Below are 26158 nucleotides of genomic sequence, written 5' to 3' on the forward strand. Positions count from 1 at the left end.
GGGTGCTTGTAATGTAATGTAACCATGATGCATCTTGGTTCTTATTTTTTCCCCATACCCTGTGCTCCCTTCCCTATTTACAAAGTTACTTGCACTTTATATCCTTATCCGCCCACTGTTTTTCCCCCTCTGCTTGAGGAGCCTGAGCTTTCTGGACCTCATAGACTGAGCTGTGTATAGGACAGGATGCATGCATTCTGTGTGCTGGTCACAAGTCTTCCTGCATGACAGTCAGTGGGAAGTGGGCCTTGAGGTCTGGGTGGTTATGTGGCTGTTGCTCTCCCAGCATCTGAAGGGTCCTGTGCATCCTTGCAGCAGGATTGAGTGAGGACCCTCATGGCCATTTTCTGGTGTCTGTGACTTTGGACCCAGGGTCCCTGAGCCTGAGGATTAAGTTGCTGTGTCTGCCATCCACTTCCTTAGACTTTGCAGGGTTTGTGGTTTTTGGTTTTTGGTTTTTGGGGGTTTTTTTGGTACCGGGGGATTGAACTCTGGTCCTTCCACTTGCAAGGCAGGCGGTGGAACCACTGAGCTAAATCCCCCGCAAGAAATTTCAATTACTGGCCCTTGAGAGTAGTCCTGGAATAGAACTGTTTTCTACGGAATTAGTAGTGTGTTTGAGGCTTTGCAGCAAACATGAGTAGTTTCTTCCTCTCCACCATCATAATCTTCTGGGAAGCATAGACTTGCTTTGTTTTCGATAAGTCACTTCATGAAAATGTGAGCAGAGCTAACTTCCTAAAAACATTTTGCAGTTGCTGTTTTCCACATAGCTGGAGGGAAAGTGTGGTTCTTGTCGAGTTTCTCTTTCTAATTTGTTGCAGACTCTTCTGTTTCTTGCAAGACAGTCTGTTTTGTTCCATTGATTGGTGAGCATCATAAAAACATATGTGTAGACAGAAAACCACCATCCTTGGTGTGGAGTAGATATACTGTTCTGCTGTACAAGACTTAGAATATAGTTGAGTTCTGGAGAAAACAGTTGTACTACCTAATGCCACAGTAGACCCTTGCCTTGCTTGGGAGATGGAGATAGTTCAAAGATCTTGAATCACCAAGCTGGTGGCCACCACCAACCCCAATTCCCCCCATCATGTGTGTATGTCACAGTGTGGAGGGAATGTTGGCACTGGATTCTTAAAGTGAAGCAGACTTGTGTTTCTGGGGGTGCTGTTGTTCTCAGTATCCTGTGAACACTTCACATTGCGAGCAAATGCCTGGGGGCCTGGAGAAGGTAGAGGCCAGCCTCTGCTCTCTAGAAAGTGGATGAGAAGGGATAAGTTTAACATTACATGTTAAGGGGAGGGATGCTGGAGAGGGAAGAGTGGTGGCAACAAACACGGGCTTGTGTGGTCAAAGAAGAGTGATCTTGGGGATTGTGTGGGGATCAGAGCTACAAAGTCACAGGAGGCCAGGCTGACCCTGAATTTTAGGCCCAGAAGGCTAAATGTTGTAGATGTAAGTTTGTGTCCTCCCACTCAGAGCTCCTGCAAAGGGCAGATGACAGCCAGTCATCTAGGGCTTTGTAGTATATAAGGTCCAAGCACTGTTATAAAGCTGGTATCTTTTGTATTAAGTAAAATTGATACTGGTTGGAATAGCTAGAAATACTATGTTGGCAGTCTAAGGATATTTATTTTTATGCCTTAACACTGTTTACAAAGATGCTTGGTATAGATACCATGTGATATGAAAGGGAAGCCTTTCACAAATGAAAATCTGAATAAAATAGCCTATGTTGGTTTTCTGGAAGTAAAATATCCCAGCTCTCTGAGGTTAGAGAATTTGATCTTTTCTCTTTCACTGGCTATTTATTGACTTCACATTCAGTTTAGCACAGTCTCTGGAAGTGATCTCCTTAACACCTAAGATGGTATCTTAAGCCTGCATCTGTGTATCCTGGCTGTTGGTTGTGGCTGAATGCTGGCTAAGAAGTCTGTCTTGCAGGGCAAAGCTGAGAGGACAAAAAACCCAGGGTTTGGTTATTGTGGAGCTGAAGCTCTCCTGAGTAGAGTTCAGCCCCAACCAGGATCTTCCCCAGCACTGGGGCGCCTTCAAGACACAGCAGTGTACTGGCCTGTGCATTTCAGTTCCTGAGCCAGTAGCTTCTTACAGAGCTGGAAACTAGGGCCAGGGATTTAGCTCAGCGGTGCCGCGCCTGCCTCAAAAGCACAAAGTCCTGAGTTTGATCCCCAGTACTGATAAGAGAAAAAAAAAAAAAAGCTGGAAAGGAGAGTTACTCACTTTCTGAAAGGGGGAGTGAAAAGAAGAAATGTAGCCTATTCATACACACACGGAACAACTTTTAATTAGCTCCTTCTTTATCATTTTTACAGATAGAAAAAATGTGTGGTTTTGTTTCCTGCTTTACATAGACACATTGTACACAATGTTCTGTGCTCCTTAGATTCCCTATGCTGCTTGAGTCTTCCAATAGAGAAAAAGATTTTTTAGTAATTATACAGAAAGTGCTGCCTAGATTGATGGGGAGAGAGATTTACTTTGAGTTGACTGAATATCAAAAATAGTTGTATAGTTTTTGACAAGGGTTTGTCATTTAGTGAACCTTGTAATCTGATTCTAAGAAATTTAATTTTTTTAAAACTCCCTATGGGTGAGTCTTTGGATTATCAGTAATGAAAGTTTTCATTTGTATAGCATTTTGGCCTGTGATAACTTTTGGCATCCCTATGTTTTCTTCTTTCCCCTGTTCCTTTTTTCTTGCCCCTAAAACATGAGTTAATGCCTAGGAAATTTTTTCCAGATTGTAATTGGTTTTTTCAAGCAGAAGGCATAGGTTTTTAGAAAGTCTTTACCATCTCCAAACACTAGAGCACCTACCTAATTTTCCTCATGTTTCTTTCACAAACTCCCTGGTTATCTTAACACTATATAGTACATCAGCTGAGGGACCCTGCTGTCCACTTGGCACTCATTTCTCCAGAATATACTTCAGTGCTGCAGTGGGGTTGGTTTGTTTGATGTGCAGTAAGAATATGAGGACAGTTGGACAATTTAGACTTCACAATAATGTAATTGTGGTTATTAAAGTTATGGAGCATCAGCATGGTTTCATATGCCTATAATCCCAGCACTTAGGAGGCTGAGACAAGAGGATCGCTGTGTGTTCAAGGCCAGCCTGGGCTGCATAGTGAGTTTAAGGCCAGTCTGGACCACATAGTGAGACCCTGTCTCAATAAAACCTAAAGACAGAAAGTTATAGAGCGTTAAATAGAAAAGATCCAAGTTGGCTTAAATATTTTCCTCCTATGGAATGAACGAATGAGTAAATTTATTTTTCCTTCTGACAATTGAAATATTAGCCTCCTCATATTTACCATTTATTCCAAATCAGGTGGTGAAAAGCCATGAGATTCCTTAGTAACTTAAGGACTAACTTTACAGAGAATGGCTGACACTTAGGATGATGAGATGCAAAGAAAATAACTTGTGTGTTTTCTAAAATCTGTTTCAGCAACTCTACCAGATCCTGACAGACTTTGATATCCGGTTTTATATGTATGAACTACTTAAAGTAAGTAGCATTCATAAACAGTGCACTTTTTTCAGACTTATTCATTAAAGAAGTTCTTGAAAGGACAGGGCAAACACAAGCAAAATATTTTCTGATGCCCAGAGAATTTAGTGAGGTTTACTTTATGTTGAGGCCTCTACTGTAGGATCTCACATGGAAAATTTCTGGGAGAATTGGAAAGAGTGGCCAAGTCAAGTGGTACTAGAGTTTTATACCAGAGATTAGAACCTGTCATAACTCTTGGATTTTCTTTTTGCCACTTAATAATTCTTTTAATTTTCTCTGTATAACAAATGATGCCAGACTTAATGACCTTTAAAAAATGATTTGTTGTGGGCCAGGGATTTAGTTCAGTGGTTCTGCTGCCTGCCTCACAAGCGCAAGGACCCGAGTTCAATCCCCGGTACCAAAAAATAAAATGATTTGTGGTTTCTCATGATTCCATGAGTTGGCTGGGTGATTCTTTAGATCTGGGCCAACCTGACTCTGATGGGATAGTCCAGGATGGCCTCATTCACATATCTGAGCTGGGACAGCTGAGTTCTTATCTTCCAGGAGGTTAGTGCAGGCTATACTTCCCATGGTGGTCTCAGGTTCCTAGCAGCAAGACAGGCAAACCTCAGTACATAGGCACTTTTCAACCCTCTGTCTATGTCATGCTTGTAAGTGTCCTATTGGCCAAAGCAAATCATATGGAGAAGCTTGTCTTCCAAGGGTATAGAAATAGTCACCAGTTCTTTTATATGGGAATGGCAGACATTTACAGTCTTTTTTTATCCCTATCTTTCAAGATCCCCTTCTTGAATGAGACTGCTTATTCTTTCCTTCTAAACACAGCTAGTTAATGCAGGGAGAGCTAGTGGGTGGACCTTCTAAATGACTTACTAATCCCATAACACTATGAAATTTTGAAGCATTACCGAGTACAAAATATTGAGTATTACTTCTTTAGTCTGTCTAGGCTAATTCAAAGAATTCTAAAAAGAGATTTATAAAATGGTATGAGTATAATGGTATAAACGAGTGGGTTCTAACTTTTTAGGGTCATGGATCACTGAGAACCCAGTGAAAGTTATGAACTCCATCCAAAGTGCATTGTATAAATATACAGTATTGCATGAAGTTTGGGGGGTGGGGCTTGAATCTCAATTTAAGAAGCTTGGAAATAAGATACAGTTGAAAAAGATCATTATTGAAGAAAATTGCCAAAATGGGGTTTTCATGGGGTTGTGAAGAGTTGTTTCAACAAAATACCAAATTGAATGAAGGCTGGACTTTAGAGAATGGGAATGTAAAGAACTAGCACTATGAAATGAGCATTTTCTCATGTGAGTGCCTGCATAAACCACGTCATTAGAGAAAGCTAAGGTGGTGCGTTTCAGGATTCACTCTATGTCTACTGATCTTGTCAGAAAGATGAAGGAGATGGAACTTGACTGAACCCCCCTTTTTCCTTGTGCACTCCAGACTATAATTGAAGCCTTGGTATGGAAAGAAGTTTGCAGTGCTATGTCCTGTGTACTTTCTTAGTGGTCTTCCCAGAAGACTCCATGCTCCAGGGCGAGGCAATACACACCTGTAATCTCAGCACTCAGGAGGCTGAGGCAGGAGGGTTACTAGGAGTTCAAGGCCAGCCTGAGCTTAGCAAGACCCTGCCTCAAAAAACAAAAAAGAAAAAGAAAGAAATGCAGTCACCCCATGAAAACTTAAGTCCAGCATTAAGATTTTTGTAGTTTTTAGCTAGCTAAATTTTTATAACCTGGTACAGTCATCCTTCAATAAAGACATCTCAATAATGCAAATCTGCACGGGCTTTTCACACAGATGTCATTCAATGCCTGGTGTCCATCTTGCTTCCTAGCAGTACTAATAGGCAGAAAGAGCTAATAAGGCTTAGAATCCAAATGAAACTTGAAAAATGTCTTTTATGCTTAATGGTCAGAAACTATACCAGATTTTAAAGCTGAAATAATTCACCAAAGAATTTAAATAATTCACCAAAGAATTTAAAACCATGTCAGTAACTCCACAGGGAGTCTTGACTAGTGAATTCAGCGAAAGAATTAATTACCTTACAGTATTTATTCAGCCTTTGCTTTCATCACATATTTTTCATGTCCCAGACATTGTGGTTCTAATTAATTTATTCCTCTGGCAAAGACTAGGCAAAATAACAGAATCAACATTGTTACATTTTCTCTTTTGGAAAAAAAAGGAGTTGGGAAGTGGAAATACTTAACTTTATTGAAAGTGTAGAAGTAGCTGAGTCTGAGGGCCCCTATGTGACTCTTCAGTGACTCCCAAGTTTTGTGGCAGAGCAATCTGATTCAGATTTGGGAAGGTGTGCCCTCAACCCCTGGTTCCATAAGGGACTATCACAAAGGCACTTTGGAATCTTGCTGCAACTGTTACAAAATGAAGTGAATAAATCTTAAGTGTACTTAATTTTGGATTTTATATATGTAAAACCTGTGCTCACATGTACATAGAACTACAGTATCCCGTACAGTCTCTGATTCCCATTTGGAAGCTTTTCTTTTTCTTTTGCAGTACTGGGGATCAAACTCAGGACCTTGCACTTGCAAGGCAGGTATGGTGCCACTGAGCTAAATCCTCAGCCCTAGGAAGCCATTTTAATTAAGTAAAAAAGGATTCAGTTCCTTAGTCACATTGGTCACATTTCAAGTGTTCAGTGGCTGGTATGGCTTCTGTGGCTGGTGGTCACTATATTGTACAGTGCAAGTATAGACTTTTTGCATTGCTGCAGAACATTTCCATTAAATAGGGCTGAGAGTGTGATGAACATCTGAGAATGTTCTCTTGCCACCTCGTTTGAGTATTCTCTCTTCTGGAAATTATATTTTTATCTATATTTCCACAGTTTAGTATTGACTGTTTTTGATCTTCAAATAAAAAGCATTATACATTGTGTGTTCTTTGGTGTCTGGGGAAAACAAAATTTGATACAGACCAAAGGAGCTTAGTCCTGGAGTGCTAAACCTAGAAATCATTCTCTGGCTTATGTATTTCTTCAATGGAAAGATGCCGAGTATACTGTCCTCCTAGTCTAGTTCAGGGTTTCCCAAATCAAGTCAAACTTGTTCCTCTGGAAACAAGCATTTGGCAGTATCTGCAACCATTTTTTGTTGTTATAACTGGAGAAACTGAAACCCTCAGATGTTGCTAGTAGGACTGTAAAATAGTACAACCTTTGAAAATAATTAGGCAGTTCTTTAAAAAGTTGAGCTTACCAAATAATCTAGCACCTGTGCTGGTAGAAATGTAACCAAGAGAAATGAAAGCATGTATCCCTCAAGATTTGTGCTTAAATATTCATAGCAGCATTGTTCTCAAAAGCCAGAAGTAGAAGTAACCCAAAATCCCTTCAAGTAGAATACCGTATTCATAAAATAGGATGCTATTGAATAAGAAAAAAGCAGCATGGATGAATCTTGAAAACATGCTGAATGAAAGAAGATAGTACTTACCTGTATGATGGGATTTTATGAATGTCCAGAAAAGACAAATCCATAGCCCCAGATAGCAAATCAATGGTTAGAAATTGTGGGAAGTATGGAGTGAGTACAGACAAGTTTAAGGGAAATTTTGGAGGGTGATGGAAAAGTTCTAATACTAGACTAGTGGGTTGTGGAGCTCTCTAAATTTACTAAAAATCATTCACTTCCAAACTTAAGAATCTTATCTGCATATTATCTTATGAGAAGTGATTTTCTCCCTTAGAGCAATGATACTTCTGAAAGGCCAGCTGCCTCAGGAATTGTATTTAAGGAAAATATTAATGCTTTTTAATCTACAAAGCCCACGTGGCTCACTTGTCTAAAAGACCAGTCATGTTGAAAGACATGTTTGAGTGTCATTCGTCACGTCCACATGAATTCTGGCTTGTCCTTTGAATCACTATGAGAGGTGACTCCAATGAGGGCTTCAAATCTGATTTCTCATTCCTCTCTTTTAAGGAAACCTTCAACATAGTCTTCTATAGCCCCCTTTCTACCAGCTGCCAGCTGTGGTGTGCTCAGAGAGCAAGGGGCACTTGCCGAAACATTTTTTTCCCCGCTTATCTTACTGGCACTAAGCTGCCCCTTGGTAGACTTCATTCAAGTTAAGGTGTCACGAATAATAAGAGTGTGCTTGTGTTGAGGGGTGGTAGCGGGTTTGCTTAATTTTCTCTGTGCTTTCTTACCTACTAGGCTCTGGATTACTGCCACAGCAAGGGAATCATGCACAGGGATGTGAAACCTCACAATGTCATGATAGATCACCAACAAAAAAAGGTACCATTACAGCCAGGCAATAACAAGCCTTTGTTAGAAGGCTTAGAGCTGGCCTCGCAGCTATCTGTTACCAAGGTGGTTTCTTTGGCAGACTTGTTACTATTACTTCCCCAGTCTCCAGTGTTGGTTTCTGCAAGGAAAATGGACAGATGACCCTACCTGTAGTCACTTCTTTTATTTTGATCTTAATTTTCCCAGGGGCCTCAGAAAGAAACTACAGCTGGTGGTTTCTGCTTCACTTAATGATCTTTACACCAGTCTGCCTGGCCTAAAAAGTACAATTGAGTCTTTCCTAATTTTGATATCGAACTCTGGTTATCCCTAATTGGTGAGTAAATGGATCAGCTAGTATTAGGGTTAATGACAAGCTAGAGCAGTTCATCAGTCCTGGGGTGTCCTCAGCTCTTTTAGTTATACCTGGAGCTTATGTTGAAAACTAAGATGGGGGAATATGTTACACTTGAAAGTAGTATGTAGGCAGGGAAAAAAAAAAAGATTGAGTTTTATTGATCTAGAGAGAGTGATAAACCAAGGTGATTTAAAAAACATTCTGAGTGCTCTGCTCCAGAAATGCCCTCTGATGCAGTTGCTGAAAGTTTTTTTTTTTTTTTTTTTTTTTGGTACCAGGGATCGAACTCGGGTCCTTGTGCTTGTGAGGCAGGCGCTGGAACCACTGAGCTAAATCCCTGGCCCCAATAAGATACTTTGGTTTTGATTTTTTTTTTTTTTTATACCAGGGATCGAACTCGGGTCCTTGCACTTGCACAGCAGGCAGCGAAACCACTGAGCTAAATCTCCGGCCTCTGAAAGTATAATTTTTTTAACCAGTGTACCTGCTCCCATTTTTTGTGTGAGCGTGTATAATTGTTATTACCAGAAATGTGATGTGGCCTTGTCCTAGGCACAGGAATCTAGAAACAGTCCTTTCACATGTTTATTTCTTCATACTCTTAGCTGCGTCTGATAGATTGGGGCTTAGCAGAGTTCTATCATCCTGCTCAGGAGTACAATGTTCGTGTAGCCTCGAGGTACTTCAAGGGACCAGAGCTCCTTGTGGACTATCAGGTGAACTTGGTAGAAAAGGCGTTCTGGGTTATTTTTATACTTCCTTAGGGCTGTTCCTGGTGTGTCATTTATTTAGTTAGTTTGGATACATTCAAAACCCAATCATTATTCTACCCTAGAATACTAATTGCAGATTTTTCTCAGCTACTTTGTTTTGGTGGGAGGGGTGGCTTTTAATTCTAAAATATCTACAAAGGTCAAATGAAGACTAGAAACTCAGAAAAAAATGTATTTCTGGGCTGGGGATGTAACTCAGTCATAGGGCCCTTGACTAGCATGTGCCAGACCCTGGGTTTGATCCCAAGCACCACAAAAAAAGAAAGAAAAATGGATTTCTAACACCCTTGACTGACTGCCCTTGTTTCCTCAGATGTATGATTACAGCTTGGACATGTGGAGTTTGGGCTGTATGTTAGCAAGCATGATCTTTCGAAAGGAACCCTTTTTCCATGGGCAGGATAATTACGACCAGGTGAGAAAATACTATTTAGCTCTTACTTATTTGGAGATGATCGCCAAGAAAATAGCATATTTAGAAAGACATACTCGCCTTGAGCCACTAAATGTCACTCATTGTCTGCACATAAGCTTTTCTTTAAGGAAAAAATTTTTTGCAGAATTTTGTCTGTGGTCATGAGGTCCCCAAAGATACAGAGACAGATAACCCTATGTATGCTCAGCTTCCAAAGTGACTTTGTAAAGAAGTCAGGCTCTTGCTTGTCTAGTAAAACTAGATTCTGATCATTAGATTGAGACCATAATTGTTACCTTCAAGATTATTGTCCTAGCTTATGTTAGCCTGTTAAAGGCAGTTTGAAATTTTTCATTCATGTGAACCTCAGTGTCCTTGAATATCTTTCCCCATCCTAGACTTGGATCTCTATCTCATCCCTGGATATGCTGTGGAGTCTCTTGATTCCCTGGTCCAGTGTCCTCAGGCTCACAGTGACTTCTGTGCTCAGTAATTTGGTCAGTTTGTCTTATGTTTCAGCTTGTTCGCATTGCCAAGGTTCTGGGGACAGACGAGCTGTATGGCTATCTGAAGAAATATCACATAGACCTAGATCCACACTTCAACGATATCTTGGGACAGTAAGTAAGAGAAAAAGAAAGAGGGCTTTGCTTTACCCCATTTCAGAAGTGGAAGATTAGCCAAAATCACTTTCTTACCTCTTTCTAGTCATATCAAAATTGAAATATCCTTTTTTTCTATGTGATTTTCTTTAATTTATTGTGATATACTTAGACATTATTTACATGTATCTTTTAGTCATTTTACTGCTGTCAGATAACCTGTTTAATCAATAGAAAACAGAAAACAAAATTAGTATTATGAGAAAAAGTTTTGGTATAGCATGTACTTTTTTTTTTTTGGTACCGGGGATCAAACTTGGGACCTTGCACTTACGAGGCAGGCACCAGAACCACTGAGCTAAATCCCCGGCCCAGCATGTACTTATTTTGATGGCAAATCTAGGAAAGCTGGAGTTCTTTGAATAAGAAATTAAGTTTCTTGTTCTCTGTAATGGATCTTCTATAAGGTAACAAGTATGAAGGTATATTGAATTTTCAGGTACAGTTCAGTAGTGTTAAAAGTAAAGCTTGGCTAACAATTTTCAAATATTTTTAAAGAAACTGCCATGTTCCTGAGGCCAGCCCTCCAAATATATCTGCTGACCAACAAAAATTACTCAGTCACCACCATGCCTTACCCAGAACTGACAGAAAGCCTGAGGCATAAAAAAATAATCCAGAAAGGCACCACAGATTCTAAGTCAGCTATAGATGTTCTAACTAATTCTACTTATCTAATCAAGAGTACAGTTTTTTTCTCAGGACACTGTAACTAGGGGGTAGAGTGGGTACCAAGGAAACTGATGTTTACTAAGCTTAGAATCAGTGCAGTATTCTAAGAGGATTCTTACTGGATTTAGTTTCAGAACATTAATGCTTCACTTTTCTTCTCAGGCATTCAAGGAAACGCTGGGAAAACTTCATCCATAGTGAAAACAGACACCTTGTCAGCCCTGAGGCCCTAGATCTTCTGGACAAACTTCTGCGATATGACCATCAACAGAGACTGACTGCCAAAGAGGCCATGGAACACCCATACTTCTGTGAGTCTCCAAGACTGTTTTCAAGGGGTGTACTTATTAAAAGAAAAGAAATTCACCCTTTATTTTTAAAGCCAGCTAGGAGAATTCTAGATAATTGGGATCATTCTTGGATTTGACTGCATTCATTTTGAACCATTGAGACAACATTGAAGATCAAATTCTTTCTTTTTCTTTTTTCGCATTATTGAGAATCAAGCCCAGAAGCATTCTATCACTCAGCTACATCCTCAGCCCTTTTTATTTATTATTTTAATTTTGAGACAAGATCTTTGTAAGTTGTCCAGGCTGGCCTTAAACTAATAATCCTCCTACTTAAGCCGCCTGGGTAGCTGGGATGATAGGCGTGTACCACTGCACCCAGCACAAATCAGTTTCTTAATCCCCAAAGGTGTTTCCTTATTCACCGAGTGTAGCTCCCTTGGATTCAACTGTTTGACCACTCCTGTCACCCTGATCCCATAAATCATGAAAATTTAAATTGTGTTTTCAAATGTGTACATTTGTGTGGAAACATAATTAAAAATTATTTCTCCTTTCTAAAACAAACCTAATTGGTTAAAAGTAGTAAGATAGCCATAGTGTATTTCTAAAGAAGGCAGTAAATAAATAGGCATTTGAGGGCAGGAGAGCAGGAAAGACCTGAGTGGGATTCAGCAGGACAACTTGCGATATCTCAGAAGTGTATGTGTGCATTCAGTCTGTGTGCTTGCTTGTGGTTCTGTGTGTATATAGTTCTTCTCATTGAAGAAAGGTGTTTCAAACACACTTTCCTGCTGTGTGAGAGGATTTAATCCGGTCAGGGAGAAAGCTGGAGAATAGGGAGGTTTAGTGACAATCACTTGCTTCAGTTTACTGTCTAAATCAATATGAAAACTCTCCTCCCTTCTGTTTGACCAGTGTGCTATCTTTCCACCTCCTTTTTTTCCCTCTGGAGTTTAAGTCTTGCCTGAAGGTACATTGCTTGGTCTTGAATCTAGGACCACAACATGAGGAGACAGCAAATTTAAAAGGTCTTACCCTTTTGGACCTTAGACAGGTGAAACCCAGACATCTTCTTTCTACTTTATTACACAGATTGCTTTTCTTATCCTTCCGGGTAAATCAGGTTAAGAATACATACTGATGTTTATTATATATAATTTATGATCTGACTACTTTTCTGGATGCACAGCACACTTCAGTTAAAAAAATTTTAAACTACTGTTGCTTAAAATTAATAAGCTTCTCCTGACTGGTTTTGTTCACCTTTTCCTCTGAAGTGCTTATTATTGCACATGCTTGAAAGAAATTAGGAGATGGATATGGTGCTGGTATTCAAAGAAAATAACACATAAAATTAGTGGGAATTTTTTTTTTTTTTTTGATACCAGGGATTGAACTCCAGACCTTCCACTTGTGAGGCAGATGGTGGCACCACTGAGTTAAATCCCCAGCCCTAAAATTAGTGGGAATTTTAAGCAGTGAGAAATTAAGGTTTCTGTGCCTCTCAGCAATTGAGTCTGCTCTGAGGAAGAAGAGTTAACTACAAGAACAATTCCTTTGGTCTTTTTATATGACCGGAGTTCTGTGTCGTCATCCACGCCCCCCACCCCACATTGTCCTCTTGACGCTGGCTTGCCCTGAGTCTGGGTGTCTGTCTCACTGTGGCAGGGTGGGTTTGTCATGGTGTTCTGTGCAATCAGCTCTGACATGGCAACGCTCATCCTGCTTTCTTGCAGACCCTGTGGTGAAGGAGCAGTCCCAGCCTTGCGCAGAGAATGCTGTACTTTCCAGTGGTATCACAGCGGCACGATGAAGACTGGAAAGCGACGGGTAATGCGGCATTGATGCTTGCCAATAAAACCAACCACCAAACACAAATCTTGAAGGAAACTACAGTGTGATAAAAAGAAATTCTAATCATTCCTTCTAAGGCAAAGAAGAGTAAAGACCTAAAAGTCTGTCAAAAGAAACTCCCCAGTACTAGTCTCCAGGGAGCTGCAGTTGTGCAGTGTGATGATGCATATAGTTCAGGATCTAAGGGGACTCTCCCTTTGGAATGCATGGGAGATGAGAAACTCGGAGTTGTTGTACATTTTTCTTCGTTTAACAGAACACCACTGTTGATTAACCCGTTCGGTCAACAAGCTCTGAATATCTGACTTCCTGTCTATTCCACTGTGGTCTGGTTTCCTTTCATGAGAATTCAGGCTCAAGTTTTAGCAAAACGTCAGCAGTCTACACTGACACACCAGCCTCATTTATGAAAAGGATATTAAAACAGTGACAGTATTTTTTTTAAGCTCTTTTACAAATTCATGTTTTATGTATTTTTTTATGACATGAGCTCTCCAAGAAATGTACCTCATCCCTGCAGTTTCCCTCTAAATGTTTTCATTTGGAAGCAAACTGCAGTCACTTTCACAAAGTCCTCTTTGCTGTCAGGAGACATCACTTGAAACCGTGAGATGTTATGAACAGGTCCATTGGTCTCATCAGAATGTCCCTGCTATGTGCATAACTTGGAGCTCACCATAACCTCTGTTGATTTGCCTAATCATAGAATCTTGTTGCTGATTTTTTTCCTTTAGCCTTTTTTGGGGGGCGGGGCAGCCTTCTAAGGAAGACCTCAGCATTTCCCACCACATCCATGTGTGTGCACCTGTTTTAATGCACTTCTCTGAAACCGTGACCTTTTTATTCACCATAACTAAAGCTGGAAAGTCAATTTTCAGGCAGGTCAAAGAGGGCGAAAACATCCTATAAGGACTTATTCAGGAAAGATTTGCTGGGGGGAAAAGTATCGCTACCTGTCTTCCCTCTTTTTACCCACACAACAATTTCCAGTTGTAATCAGGGTAATAGCATTTTGAACTTGGATATGTGACATATGAGTATGTGTGATATACTGATACTGTATGGGTAAGACCATCCCATAACTCCAGCAACTGAGAGGAGAGAAATATGCAGGGGACTTGGGGAGAGAAGTGGACCTCCTGGGGCAAGTGTTACAGCTTTGGATCTGCTGTGCTAACCTTGACATTAACAAAGAAAGCTAGGTTTTATTTTTTAAAAAAGAATAGGGCTGATTTCATTTTAGGAACTTGTCAACAACATGATTTGCCATTAGTCCCCTTCCTGCCATCTACAGAGCCATTGCCACAGCTCTGGGGACCTAACTTGCCTAGGCTGGAGGTAGAGGTGTCTACCACTGTATCACACATAGGATTTCTTTATTAACTATTTAATAATGCCATATATTTTTTAAGGTTAGATTGTTTGAAGCATCTGTTTACATTCCATATTCCAATAAAATCATATTGGTATTGGTAGCAGGTCCTATCTTTAAATGTAAATTCTATTTTGTCGTTTGGATGGTGGGAACTTAGTGAACAAGTGAAACTCTTCTTATATATAAGAGTTGAGTTTATGGATTAAAAATAAGATCCTAAAGCCAGGAAATACATTTAGTTAAGGTTCTCATACTAATACTGCCTGCCTACATTGTACATTCTGTATCTTGATATGTACATTTTTTTTCTACCTGAAAATCAAAAATAAGATGTGAATTCTCAGCTGAACCTGTATCAGTATGTCAGGCAGCAAAACTCAGTGTTTCAGATTATCACAGACCTTCAAAATGCCCTTACAGTAAGGCAGCCTGAAATATTGGTTATCAGGGAGATGTGCCACTGTGTGTCTTCCTTGCTCCCCACCCCTCAAGCCTTCCTTATCACTCTTGGCCTCTTCCCTTCTGCCTTTTGTTTCCCTCCCTCCCTCCTTTCTTTCTTTCTTTCTTTCTTTCTTTTTCTTTCTTGCCTATCTGGACAAAGCAAGGGGAGCTTACTGGAGGGTCTTGGTTGAGCAGTAACCCCAGTTCTTTCCCTTGGGTACCCCAGCCATAATAAAAGCATCTAGAAAGGAGTTAGACAGTGAGCTTCCACCCCTCTCCTTTGGCCTTCCTAGCTGACCTGCCTGCCCTTGCATCTGCAGCTACAGCTGTGACACAGCAGTAATTCTTCCTTTATAAGCATACGGTTTACTTTCATGGCACCTATACTTTCACCTCTCTTCATGCCTTAGACTTAGCTTTAAAGTACTTGCTCCCTTCTGGATCTGGACTTGATGCCTAGGCTGTTCTTTCCCAAACTGAAGTAGTCTAGTTCAGACCTTTTCTTTACCTGTCTCTAAATCCATTTTGTGTCCAAATGGACCTTTCTCCCCTGAAATTTTAAAATGTTTACCTGAGTTAGGAGATGGTCTTGGAAAGTTCCTAAGGAGTGTGTATAAATCTGTGTGTGCACGTACATGCGTGTGTGTAGGATTGGGAGTCTAGCCTTACATTTTAGATTATGGTAAATTTACCTAACCCAATATCCTTTTCAGTTAGCATATTCGTTCTTAAACTCATCTCAGTAAGTTGCATTTGTTTGCTTCATACCTTATAACAGGATAAAAGTGCCTATGACAAGGACTTAATTATTTCCTAAAGAAAAGCAAAAAACATGGGGAACAGGGTCGTGTTACACTGTCATCTCAGGTACTGCCTGTGTTCAGGAACATAGACCTGGTAGGGTGAGAACAGAAGCTTCCTGTGCTGAGTTCAGATCCGTGTATCATCATTGGCAGCCATGAGTGTGCGTAACTGCAAGGTTGCCTCAGCTGAGAAATCCCATGGTGAGAGCGATACTAATGAAGCACTAAGTGACATTCCCTCCAGGGCTTGGTGGCAGCCCACTTTCTCCAGGTTCTTATCAGCTGACCATGTTACTCTTCTATCCCTGTGGGCAGCTGGGTGGAAGAAGCCTTTGAGTACATAGCATGGAGCAGGTGTTCTTGGGGCTTTTTACCAATTAGTGAAGTGCCTATGCAGTTCATGAGGCGCTTGGATGGTCTCTAGCATGACACTGCTCCAGGCTTAGGGCTCATGTAGTCCCTTGCAGAGAGGAAAGAACTCTCATCCAACTGACAACAGGAGACTGAAGAGCTCAGATCCCTGGGGGCTTGGAGAGAGTGTCTGGCGGAAGGGCAGGTAAAAGAAAAGGAACCAAGGAAAATGACCTAAAGGTAGATCTTGAGAAGGAAGCATACTTCTTGAGAGGGAGAAATGAGCAGACACTAAGTTTCTGTTCCAGAGTGTGCTCTGGGGAGGACACTGCCCCCTGGCTTGGGTCTTGTGACCCTTTGAAAGGTGGTGCTCTCGAATCAGGTGCTGAGTTCCAGAGAGAGCTGGTGCTTAGTGTCCCACAGTCTGTGCCTACTCAGGGAAATGGCTTAGGTTCTCCCAGGTGCTGTGTAGATGTGAGTGGAAGCAGAGCTGCTTTGGGAGACAAACTTGGAAGAATTTTTATATATGCATTGAAATAAATCTTAAAGAATCTAGTTAACAGTTTCCTTTAATGCTAGTTCAGATTTAAAGGTTTGTTTAGAAAGCTGTGTTACTGCGTGAGGATCCACAGGGAAGAACAGAAATCCCCCTGGAGATAAATGAGTGGATGATAGCTTACGGGAGTAATAGCCAAAGTGTAGGTGAAAACATTCTGAAAGCAGAAGCAGGGTCCTCCTGAGCACACAATAAGCCCTAGTTTGTCAGTGAACTGAATACATCGAAACTGAATGTTCCACCTTTAAAAATTAACCCCAGGGTGGGGGTAGCTGGGAGGGGAGGTGGCAAGGAAACCAGTAATAACATGCTTTTTGAGCTCTATGAATGTGTAATAAAACACCCCCAAACAGGTATTACGGAGGCTGGGGGAAGAAAGATGTGATGGGATTATACAGGTGATGCATACTTTTGTGTCAAGACTCAAACAATGTGCTACAAATGTGATACTTAGCCCTGAACTGCATGTATTGGGGATTGTTTAAAAAAAAAACTCTGAATCAATAAATTAACAGTTTTTCACTTGCTGGCTCTTCTTGGTGTAAATGGTGACTTAAGAGTTTGGGACAGAATTCTTGACATCCAGTGCAAAATTCAGATAATCTTCAAGAACCATGGAGCCTTCTGTTTGCAGAAAAACAACACTGCTTGGGTTATGATCCTTTACAAGTGACTACTTCAGACACAGTTGGCCACCTCTATATTACTGGATGACTGATGTGTGATTCATGTACTGCTGCCCTTAGAGGGAAGAAAAATGCCATGTCCAACCTTGTTTTCCTAAATAAAAATGTTGACAATACTTAGCCTTCCCAAGTGGGAAATGAACCATTGCTATGAGGACCTTAACTTGTATTTCCTGTCTCCTTGGGGAGGGAGAGAGGGAGGAATGGAGGGAGGGAGAGGGGTAAACTGTGAGCTGCAAAGATGTGTGTAATGGTTAGAGGTCGTCATGTTGCTGTGAAGACTTTAGCACAGCTTGGGCTGGAGGTTTCATGGTGAGACAGTGCTTGTTTATGCATTGCACCACTCAAACACCTGCTTCTTGGGGTTGACATGTTTTGTTGTATGACTTTAACCTTGTAGCCCAGCTCTTGGCCTTTGTGAAGACTTCTCTCCACTGCCACTCCTTGCAGCACCTGAGCACGTGAGGGCACATGCTGTTGTTTGGCAGATGGTGTTTTTAGTGGTGTGCTTTTTTCTTTCTCACATCCATCATGTAGAATTGGACCCGTGGGAATCAGGTGACATTCTTAAAGGCAAATTAATTTCTTAACATCCACGTGCACCTTTTCTCATACTAAGCAGTGGAACTCTTTTCCCAAAGACACTTTTTATGAAATGACTTTTGTGTGACAGCTTCTCAGGTGCCAAGTGTTTTCAGTATTGTGCTGGTGTCCCAGGAGACACTTACAGCATTCTGTATCTGGCATCTCACCACCCACTTTCCCACGCTGAACATGGAAGGAAGAATGAGGTTTTCAGCCATGAGCACCCAGAGGCAACTGTTTCCAGCAGAGAGTTAAATATATCTCAGCTTACTTGTTGCTCTTTATTAATGGACTGGGCCTTTTTGCTGAATGAATACCCGGGCATCTGGTTCTTAGACCCTAGATGTCCTCATACAAGGTCAGGTGTGAAGGGGATCTAGAGCTGGACTGCTGAACCTGTGGCTTGGCTTGTATAGAAGTGCTACAAGGCTTCGGGGTATCCACCTGGATCCGAGGGACAGGTCCTTAATGCTGTCCAGAGTATTCCTGATCTCTTCAGAAGGCTGGACTACAGGTTGCCTCAGTTGTGGTCAGAGAGCATGGAGAGACTACTCAAAGCAGAGGTCATATGGCAGCCCCTGCTAGGTGTTCCCAGAGTGGCATGAGAAGGCAGCCTGGCATTTGAGCCCCTGCCCTCTTCAACAGAAGGAAGCCCCACACAGGCAGAGGCCAGCCCCTCATTCTGGCTCAGATTGATTAATGCCGTCTTTCCCCTCCTCCCGTCTCTCCCCAGGTCTGTTGCGGTTCCTCCCACTTTTCCATAAGCAGAACAAGAACCAAATCAAACGTCTTAACGTGTGTAGAGATCACGTTCCGTGAGCAGACACAAAACGGTGGCAGGTTTGGCAAGCACGAACTAGACCAACTGAAGGGCAGCCCACCACCGTGTATCAAACCTCACTTCCGAATGTAAAAGGTTCACATGCCTTTGGCTTCCTGTTGACTTCCTCCTGACCCAGAAAGCATGGGAAATGTGAAGGGTATGCACATGGTTGTTGGTTACTTTGCTCCCCGTGCTCCTTGATGCGTCCGTGGCCACCTGTTTTTCCAGCAAACCACGTTGACTAGCTGACCAGACTCTAGTGGGGGACGGGGTGATACATAGCATGACGGGCAGTTACATATTATTTTAAAAGTATATATTATTGAATAAAAGGTTTTAAAAGAAATGTATGGAGAGTTTTCAGTATGAAAGGGACCATTAAGTGGGACCTGTGGCCACAGAGGACTGAGTGACCCAGAAGAAAGTGGATGAGGAGGGCCAGTTTGAAGCTCTGCAGAGAGGAGACGTGCAGAGATGGAGAGGGACGAACCTTGGAGAGTCCAAGTACTCAGTGGGCTGGGAAAGCTGGGCCTTGCCTTAGTCACATGTCCACCATTAACTCCTCTTCCAAATTGGGTGGGTGGCCCAGTAGTTGAAGTAGATAAATGCCACCTTTAGTAAGCTCAGGAAAGATCCCAGCCCTTTCTTTGCTGTCCCTTTGGTTATGTTGCAACATTGCATTCCATTTCCTAATGCTGCCCCTCAACACCCTCTTCCGAGAACTGACCTGGAGGCCTGTGGAGTCTGCTGACCTGCAGCAGGGGAGGGCTTGGGTCCGAGGGCTGCTTCTGATCACATTCTGATGTTCCCGGGAACTGGAAGGAAAAGTGGCTGCCACGGAAGCAACACTTGTATTTCTTGAAACAAAACCAGCTTTACAGATGAGACTTTGCCAGCTCCCTCAGTCCTCACCTCCCGGGAAAGCTCTCCAGGGGAAGTGAAACTGGCAGCCACCACCTGTTCATCACCTGACCATGCTCTGGCCACTGGCCTGTGTCCTGCATTGCCTGTGCAGAGAAGTTGGGGCAGATCCAGACACCCTGCTGGCTGCCTGGGGCTCCAGCCTGGTCTCCATGAAGGCCACCTGCCCCGCACAACACTCCTGTCTCTGCTCCTTGTCCTGAACAGTGTGAACTGAAGCATGGACACTCAAGAGTCTTGAAGTGATTATGGGAAAAAGCAAAGAGGGCCCTTTCTGGTCCAGCATGACAGCATAGTGTCCTTTGGAGCAGCTTCTGTTGGATCCAAGTAGTTCCACAGATGTGGGAGCTTAAAACTGCATACCGTGGACACCAGCGAGTAAGGACCTAGCCACCAGCAGAAGACTTCATAAGGCCAGTGGGCCTGAGCAGATGGACTTAGTACTTTCTGGACCCACCACTGACCTGGCTTTCTCAGGCTCTCTTGTGGGGCTCTAACTCAAGGCCTTGCAAATTTCTCTTGGTCTTCCCGCTCTCTATCAGAATACCTCATTACATTAGTATGTGTGTGTTTATCTACACAGTATGAATGTGTTACCTCTGCGTGAACCTGTTGGGCTGTAACTCCTTTCCTATCTGAGAAAACACAGAGGATAGGCCTGGGAATTCTTGATGTCCTGGAGAAATTAGAATGCTAGCTTCATCCTCAGTTTCCCCTCCTGCTTTTTATCCATGGCTCTCCTTAATGTTCCAGTGTGGAAGTCTTTTGTAGAAACTTCTGAAATGTATCAGATAATCTTGGGGTTTGTGAATGATTATGATTGGGCTGGAGAGTGGTTGTAGATAGAAGGGGAAGGAAAAAATTTTGCTTAGGTTATTTTGACTTTGAGGGAAGGGGACAAGAGCCTGCTAACCCAAGAATAATCTAGTTCATAAACAGCATGCTTGGAGATTCAGAACATCAATGTCTTCACATAGTCCTGTTCATGTTTTGGTGTTTTAATATTTACTGCATTTTCCTGATTACCAAAGTAATATACCCTGCTCCCTGCCTTTTTTTGTTCTACTAAGGGTTGAACCCAAGGGCTTTGCACTAAGTTACATCTCCAGCCCTTTAAAAAAAATTTTTTTGGAGACAAAATCTCACTAAGTTACCCAGGCTGAACTGAAACTTGTAATCCCTACCTGCCTCACCCTTTCAGAATACTCTGATTATAGGCATATGCCACCACACCCAGCTAGTAACATGTCCTTGTGGTTAAAAAAAAAAAAAAGCAATTGTTACAGAGAAGCTAATGAAGAAAGCCCCCCAATACCATACATACAACTCACAAAAGCTTTCTTTCTTTGGAGATAACCATTGTTAAAATTTGGTGTATAGCCTCCCATTTTTTTTTTCTTAAGCATTTACTAATCTTTTACAGTAATAGTTTCATGGTAATGAAAAATAATCAGAGTATACATTCCTTTTCTGAAACTTGTGTTTTCACTTAATTGTGAAAATCTTACTGTGTTCATACACTGTATGGATCTACCTCACCCCTTTTCGTGGCTGCATGGTATTCCACTGTGTGATGTCCCACAGTTGAAGCAATTCCTTCTTGATAGACTCTGGGTTGTTTCTTGTTTTACAATATTGCTGCAGTGAACAACTGTACATATGTTTTTGGACCGGATGTATGTGCGATAAAATCTTTTAAAAGAATTACTGTGCCACATGGCTTTTTTTTTTAAACAAAGGTCATTGTTATAATCCTGAGAAAGGTGTCTTCCATCCCTCCCCATAGCAGTGCAGGTTGGATCTGCAGTGACATCAGTCAGTCGTGAGATTCTTGCAGGGCTGTGTCAGGCACTTGGGACATGGTCCCAAAGGCCTATAGAAATGTTTGAGACCTAAAAAAATGTGATGGCTCTAACAAAATTGAAAATAAAATTTAATAAATGGAATTACGTGTCTTAAAATGTACAATACTGTGAACTTCATTAGTTGTTAAAGTCATTATTTGCTTTTAAAAGATTTTTTCCCCTCAGGATAATTAGTGAAGAATCACAGACTACCATAAAACCAAACAATTTCAAAGGCAAATTGTAAAGATTCAGAAAACTACAGGAAAAAATTAAATATGAAAAGTGGTTATGTTTTAATGTGTTTGAAATGTTGTGGAAAAGCCTTCACAAGTAAACCTACAGAGAGAGGGTCAGCAAATGCTTTAAAATAGCCCTGGAGGGCCAGGTGGTGGGATGGACAAGCAGACTCTTCAGACTTGAAATAATGTGCTTCTCAAATGCACTCTGCCAAGGGTAGAAGCCAGACACCAAAGGCTACATACTGAATGATTCATTTCTATGACATCCTGAAAAAGGCAGACCTAGGGATGGAGAGCAGATCCATGATTGCCTGGAGTTAAGGTTGACCACAGGGTTAGTATGAGATGTTTCTAGAGGTGCTGCAGTTGTTCTGTGGCCTAAATGTGGGGATGCCTTTATCCAAACTCTAAACCAAAACTAGTATGTTTTTAAAAATTAAGAGTAATAGTCATGGGCAGGGGCTCACCAGAGTGTAGTTTGGACTTCACTCAAAGTTTAGTAGGATGCTCAGCTGCCCACCACAGCCTCTGCTACAGATAGGGCTGTGGCCCGCCTCAGAGGGAACTGCTAGGACCAGGTCCCGAGTCCTGCCTCTGCCTGCAGAATATGCCAGGCGTTCAGGGCTCTCTTCCATCCTCACTCCCAGCTGAGGGGCAGCCCTCGCCTCACTGCGATGCTTCTCACCCTCTGCAGGACGTGGCGGGGAACAAACCCTGTCTCCCAGTGTGTGTCATGCCCCTTGTGTGTCAGCTTCCTGAGGTGATGTGAGGAGTTTCTAGGCTCAAACTGACGTGAAAAGTTGCTGTCCCTGGGTCTTAGCATCTAACCAGGGCATCTGTGCACCGAAAGGGGCACTTATCTGGTGTTTTAAGTCATGCCTTAGTTTTATTAAAGCTGTATGTGAAAAAAAATCTAATTTGTGTCTTTAAGATCAATATAAATCTTGTTTTTTAAATTTTTTAATTTATGTATTGTTTTTTTGAGACAGGATTTTGCTGTTACCCAGGCTAGTTTCAAATTCATAGTGATCCTCCTGGGGCCGGAGATTTAGCTCAGTGGTTTCGCTGCCTGCTGCGCAGGAGCAAGGACCGAGTTCAATCCCCGGTACAAAAAAAAAAAATCTATCTCCATAGTGGTCCTCCTGCCTCAGCCTGCCTTTCCTTCTTTCTTTCTTTCTTTCTTTTTTTTTTTTTGTACCGGGGATTGAACTCAGGACCTTGTGCTTGTGAGGCAGGTGTGGTGCCACTGAGCTGAATCCCCAGCCCTGCCTCAGCCTTCTTAATGCTGGGATTACAGGGGTGTACCACCATGCCCAGCTACAAATCTTATTTCTATAGCAACAAACTAGTTGATTTTATGCATAAAGATCAACAGTTTTGCTTAATCTTTGATCCATGGCCAATTAGCTTAATATTTAATGGGTTAAACATTAAAAGTTGCTTACACACAATGTTGCTGGTCAGATTCAAGACTAAATACAGACTGAGTACCACTTCCATGACATCCTACCCCAAACTAAGCCCCTCCTTGCAGGAATGAGATTTCCGGGGCTACCCATATCTGCACATTCCCATGATACTTTACCTCTTGTATAGCTTTAGTTGCCTGATTTGCATCAAACTCAATCACATACTCAATGTTTGATTCCCACAAACACTTCCAGTAGTTAATATGAAAAATTTAAAATCTAACAGAATCTCCCTAAGCATTCAAATACTAAGAAAAAAACTAAGCTCATAAATTTAATAAAATATTTTAAACATTGTTTATGAATTTTCTTTACATTGTAAAATTAAAATCATATCTAATTTCAAGTTCCTTTAAGCATTTCAAATTAACTTAAAGCATCACATCCTATAATTCACTAGGTCATCTTAAATATTTGAAATATCCCAACAATATATTCAGAAACTTATTTCTCACTGAGTGTGGTGGTGCACACCTTTACTCCTAGCACTCATGAGTCCGAGGCAGGAGGATCACTTCGAGTTTGAGGCCAGCCTGGACTGCATAGTTCAAGGCCAAAAAAAAAAGAAAGAAAGAAAAATTTCTCAAATTGACACAGGTGACTGCCATCCTGAGTTTGGTTTACTTGCCACAATCTGTGTGTTTTGACATCCCACCAAGGCCACAATGCTCTCCCTCAGCTCCAGACTGTGCTATGTTGCTGATCAGATTCAAGACTAGATATAAACTGGGTACCACTTCCATGATATTCTACCCCAAACTAAGCCCCTCCTTCCGGGAATGAGATTTCCGGGACTACCCATATCTGCATATTCCCATGATACTTTACCTCTTGGGTAGCTTTACTTGCCAGATTTGCATCAACTGATCTTCTGCACTTACTGCCTGCACTGCAGTCTCTCTACTGCCTACTTGGAATCTGCTTCCTTTTTGTATCCTTTTCAGTGTGACTACATACTAATTGTGTAAATCACTGATGGCAGCCACTTATTAGCAAACTTATTAACAAAGTTTCTTATGGAGTTTTTTCCTACATACATTTGTGTTGAAGGGAATGCAATATACAGGAATGATAGTGTTTAATGCATAAGTCTATGAGAGACGTGGTTTTGGGTTAATTTGGACCACCATTACCTTTGAAAGGAAGGGAAATGTCTGTGGTGACCATTTGGCTCTCCACACATTCATTTGTTCATTTATTCATTGCCCACTACGATGGTGGCTGCTGTGCTAAGTCCTGGGACTCTGGAACAGAGGAAGGCACAGTCAGCACCTGCAGGGAGCACCCCAAACTCAAGCCACAGGAGCAAACCTGGTAGGTGGAAGGCAGAGCTATAGGATTCACTGACATGGGCTGTAAGAAAAAGAGCAGCTCAGACTGACTCCTCAGGACTTGGGAAGAAGGTCTGGGCAAAGGGTGTGGGAGACAGTGAAATGGAAAGATCTGTTTTGGACATGTTGAGATCAAAATGCCCATTTGGGAGGCTGAAGCAAGAGGGTCACAAGCTCAAAAAGAAAGATAGAGCCAGGCATTTAGCTCAGTGGTTCCACCGCCTGCCTTGCAAGTGCAAGGACCTGAGTTCAATCCCCAGTACCAAAAAAAGGAAAAGAAAGAATAGTGGTCCATGAACATTAGCCAAATTAGCCTTTGGAGAAAAGGATGGGATTGCCCTGTCAGATATTAAAATACACCAAAAAGCCTTATTAATGAAAATCTGGGTTGTAGTGGCATAAGAGCTTTTAAGCAGACCAGTGGTCTAGAAAAGAGTGGCATTTTCCAGAAGGATTAAATCATAACTATGAGCCAGCCATGGTGGTACATGCCTGTAATTCTAGATATTCAGGAGGCTGAGGCAGGAACATTGCAAGTTCGAGTCCAATCTGGGAAACTAAGCAAGACCCTATCTTCCCAAAGCCCTGGGAAGGTAGCTTAGTGGTAGTGCACTTATGTAGCATGTGCAAGCCCCTGGATTCAATCCAAGTACCACACATAATATCCACTATGGGATTTATCATATGTATATCATATCTCATATAATATATAATATATATAACATGATATATATATGATAAATCCACATAGTTAATAAAAGTATAGGGGTGACCTAGAGATGGGTTACATCTGTAAACTTCTAAGCACAAATCATAAATAAATATAAGAATTCTATTCAAAGAAAGACATCATGGGTAAAATGGGCAAATGACAGATTGGGAAAAGATACTTGCATTATCTAAAACCAACAGAGGATTAATACCTAGAGATACTATTTAATCTTGGAAATCAATAAGGAAAAAAGGAACCTCAATAGAGACTTGGGGAAAGGACATAAGCAGCCAACTTAAAAATAAAGAAACTGAAATGCCTATGAAGAGCTGAGTCAGTGTATTAGTAGTCAGAAATATGATAAGACAAACCATCATGTTATATGTATTAGACTGGCAAAATTTAGAAAGTAGAATAATGCTGAGTGTCAGAAGGTGACTGTGACTGCAGAGACCCTCATGCATTGTGGATGGGAGTACAAATGGCCATTTAAGTCAAATGAAATACATGCAGATGTTAGGACCTAGCAATTCTGGCATTGAATATGTGTACAAAAGAAATTCTCACACAGATCCTTCAGAGGACATGAACAAGGATGTTCATTAGTGGAGTAGACAGAGGAAACAGAGGGAAGCATGCCTGGTAGGACTGTGCAGTTACAGGCAAGGGATTAGGTGTACATTGGCCCAGTGGAAGGGTTTAAAAAACCATAGTTCTGAACAGTGTGTGTAATATGTGTCTATTTTAAAACAAACAAAACTCTTGTGGCTGTCTGTTTACAATTATACATGATTGGATGAGGGAGGAGAATGGATTAATTCAAAGAGACATGTAGGGGGAGCAAGACAGGAAGACATGAAAAAATATACAGTTATTTCTGGATGGTGGGGTTATCAGTGATTGTAATGGTATTTTTCATAGGTCCTCAAGAGACCTATATTACTGTAACCAGAAAAATATTAAAACTCATAAAATAATTAGAACGTTCTGAAAGTTCTACCTTACTTTTCTTCTATGATTATTAGCTATTTGATTTTCTACTTATAGATCTAGTATTGGTAATTGTTTTCCTAGAAAATACTTTATTTCAGAAAAACTTTTAAATGGTGAAAGTTGTATGCATTATTTTGATAATCATCATAATCATAATTCATCTATAGCTCTAGCTCTC

At 41.4% G+C, this 26158-nt stretch overlaps 1 protein-coding gene across 3 annotated transcripts in view; it reads left to right on the forward strand.

Annotated features, from left to right (window-relative positions):
* Csnk2a2 (casein kinase 2 alpha 2) overlaps positions 1–18814 on the forward strand; it is a 40392-nt gene extending 21578 nt beyond the window's left edge. For 2 of the 3 annotated variants that reach the window (XM_021256973.2, XM_021256974.2), the window contains 8 exons: positions 3476–3535; positions 7747–7830; positions 8785–8895; positions 9266–9367; positions 9887–9987; positions 10864–11012; positions 12731–12824; positions 18379–18814. In XM_021256973.2, the coding sequence (XP_021112632.1) occupies positions 3476–3535; positions 7747–7830; positions 8785–8895; positions 9266–9367; positions 9887–9987; positions 10864–11012; positions 12731–12807 (684 nt within the window). In that variant the 3' untranslated portion in view covers positions 12808–12824; positions 18379–18814. The remainder of the gene's footprint in view (positions 1–3475; positions 3536–7746; positions 7831–8784; positions 8896–9265; positions 9368–9886; positions 9988–10863; positions 11013–12730; positions 12825–18378) is intronic. The other variant, XM_087205901.1, reaches the window with a different exon arrangement.
* Positions 18815–26158: the final 7344 nt, after the last annotated feature.

Source organism: Heterocephalus glaber, unplaced genomic scaffold (assembly GCF_053883595.1).
Source record: "Heterocephalus glaber isolate CG9 unplaced genomic scaffold, H.glaber_assembly_v1.0 deba00000071, whole genome shotgun sequence".
In the NCBI taxonomy this organism is placed as follows: Eukaryota; Metazoa; Chordata; class Mammalia; order Rodentia; family Bathyergidae; genus Heterocephalus; species Heterocephalus glaber.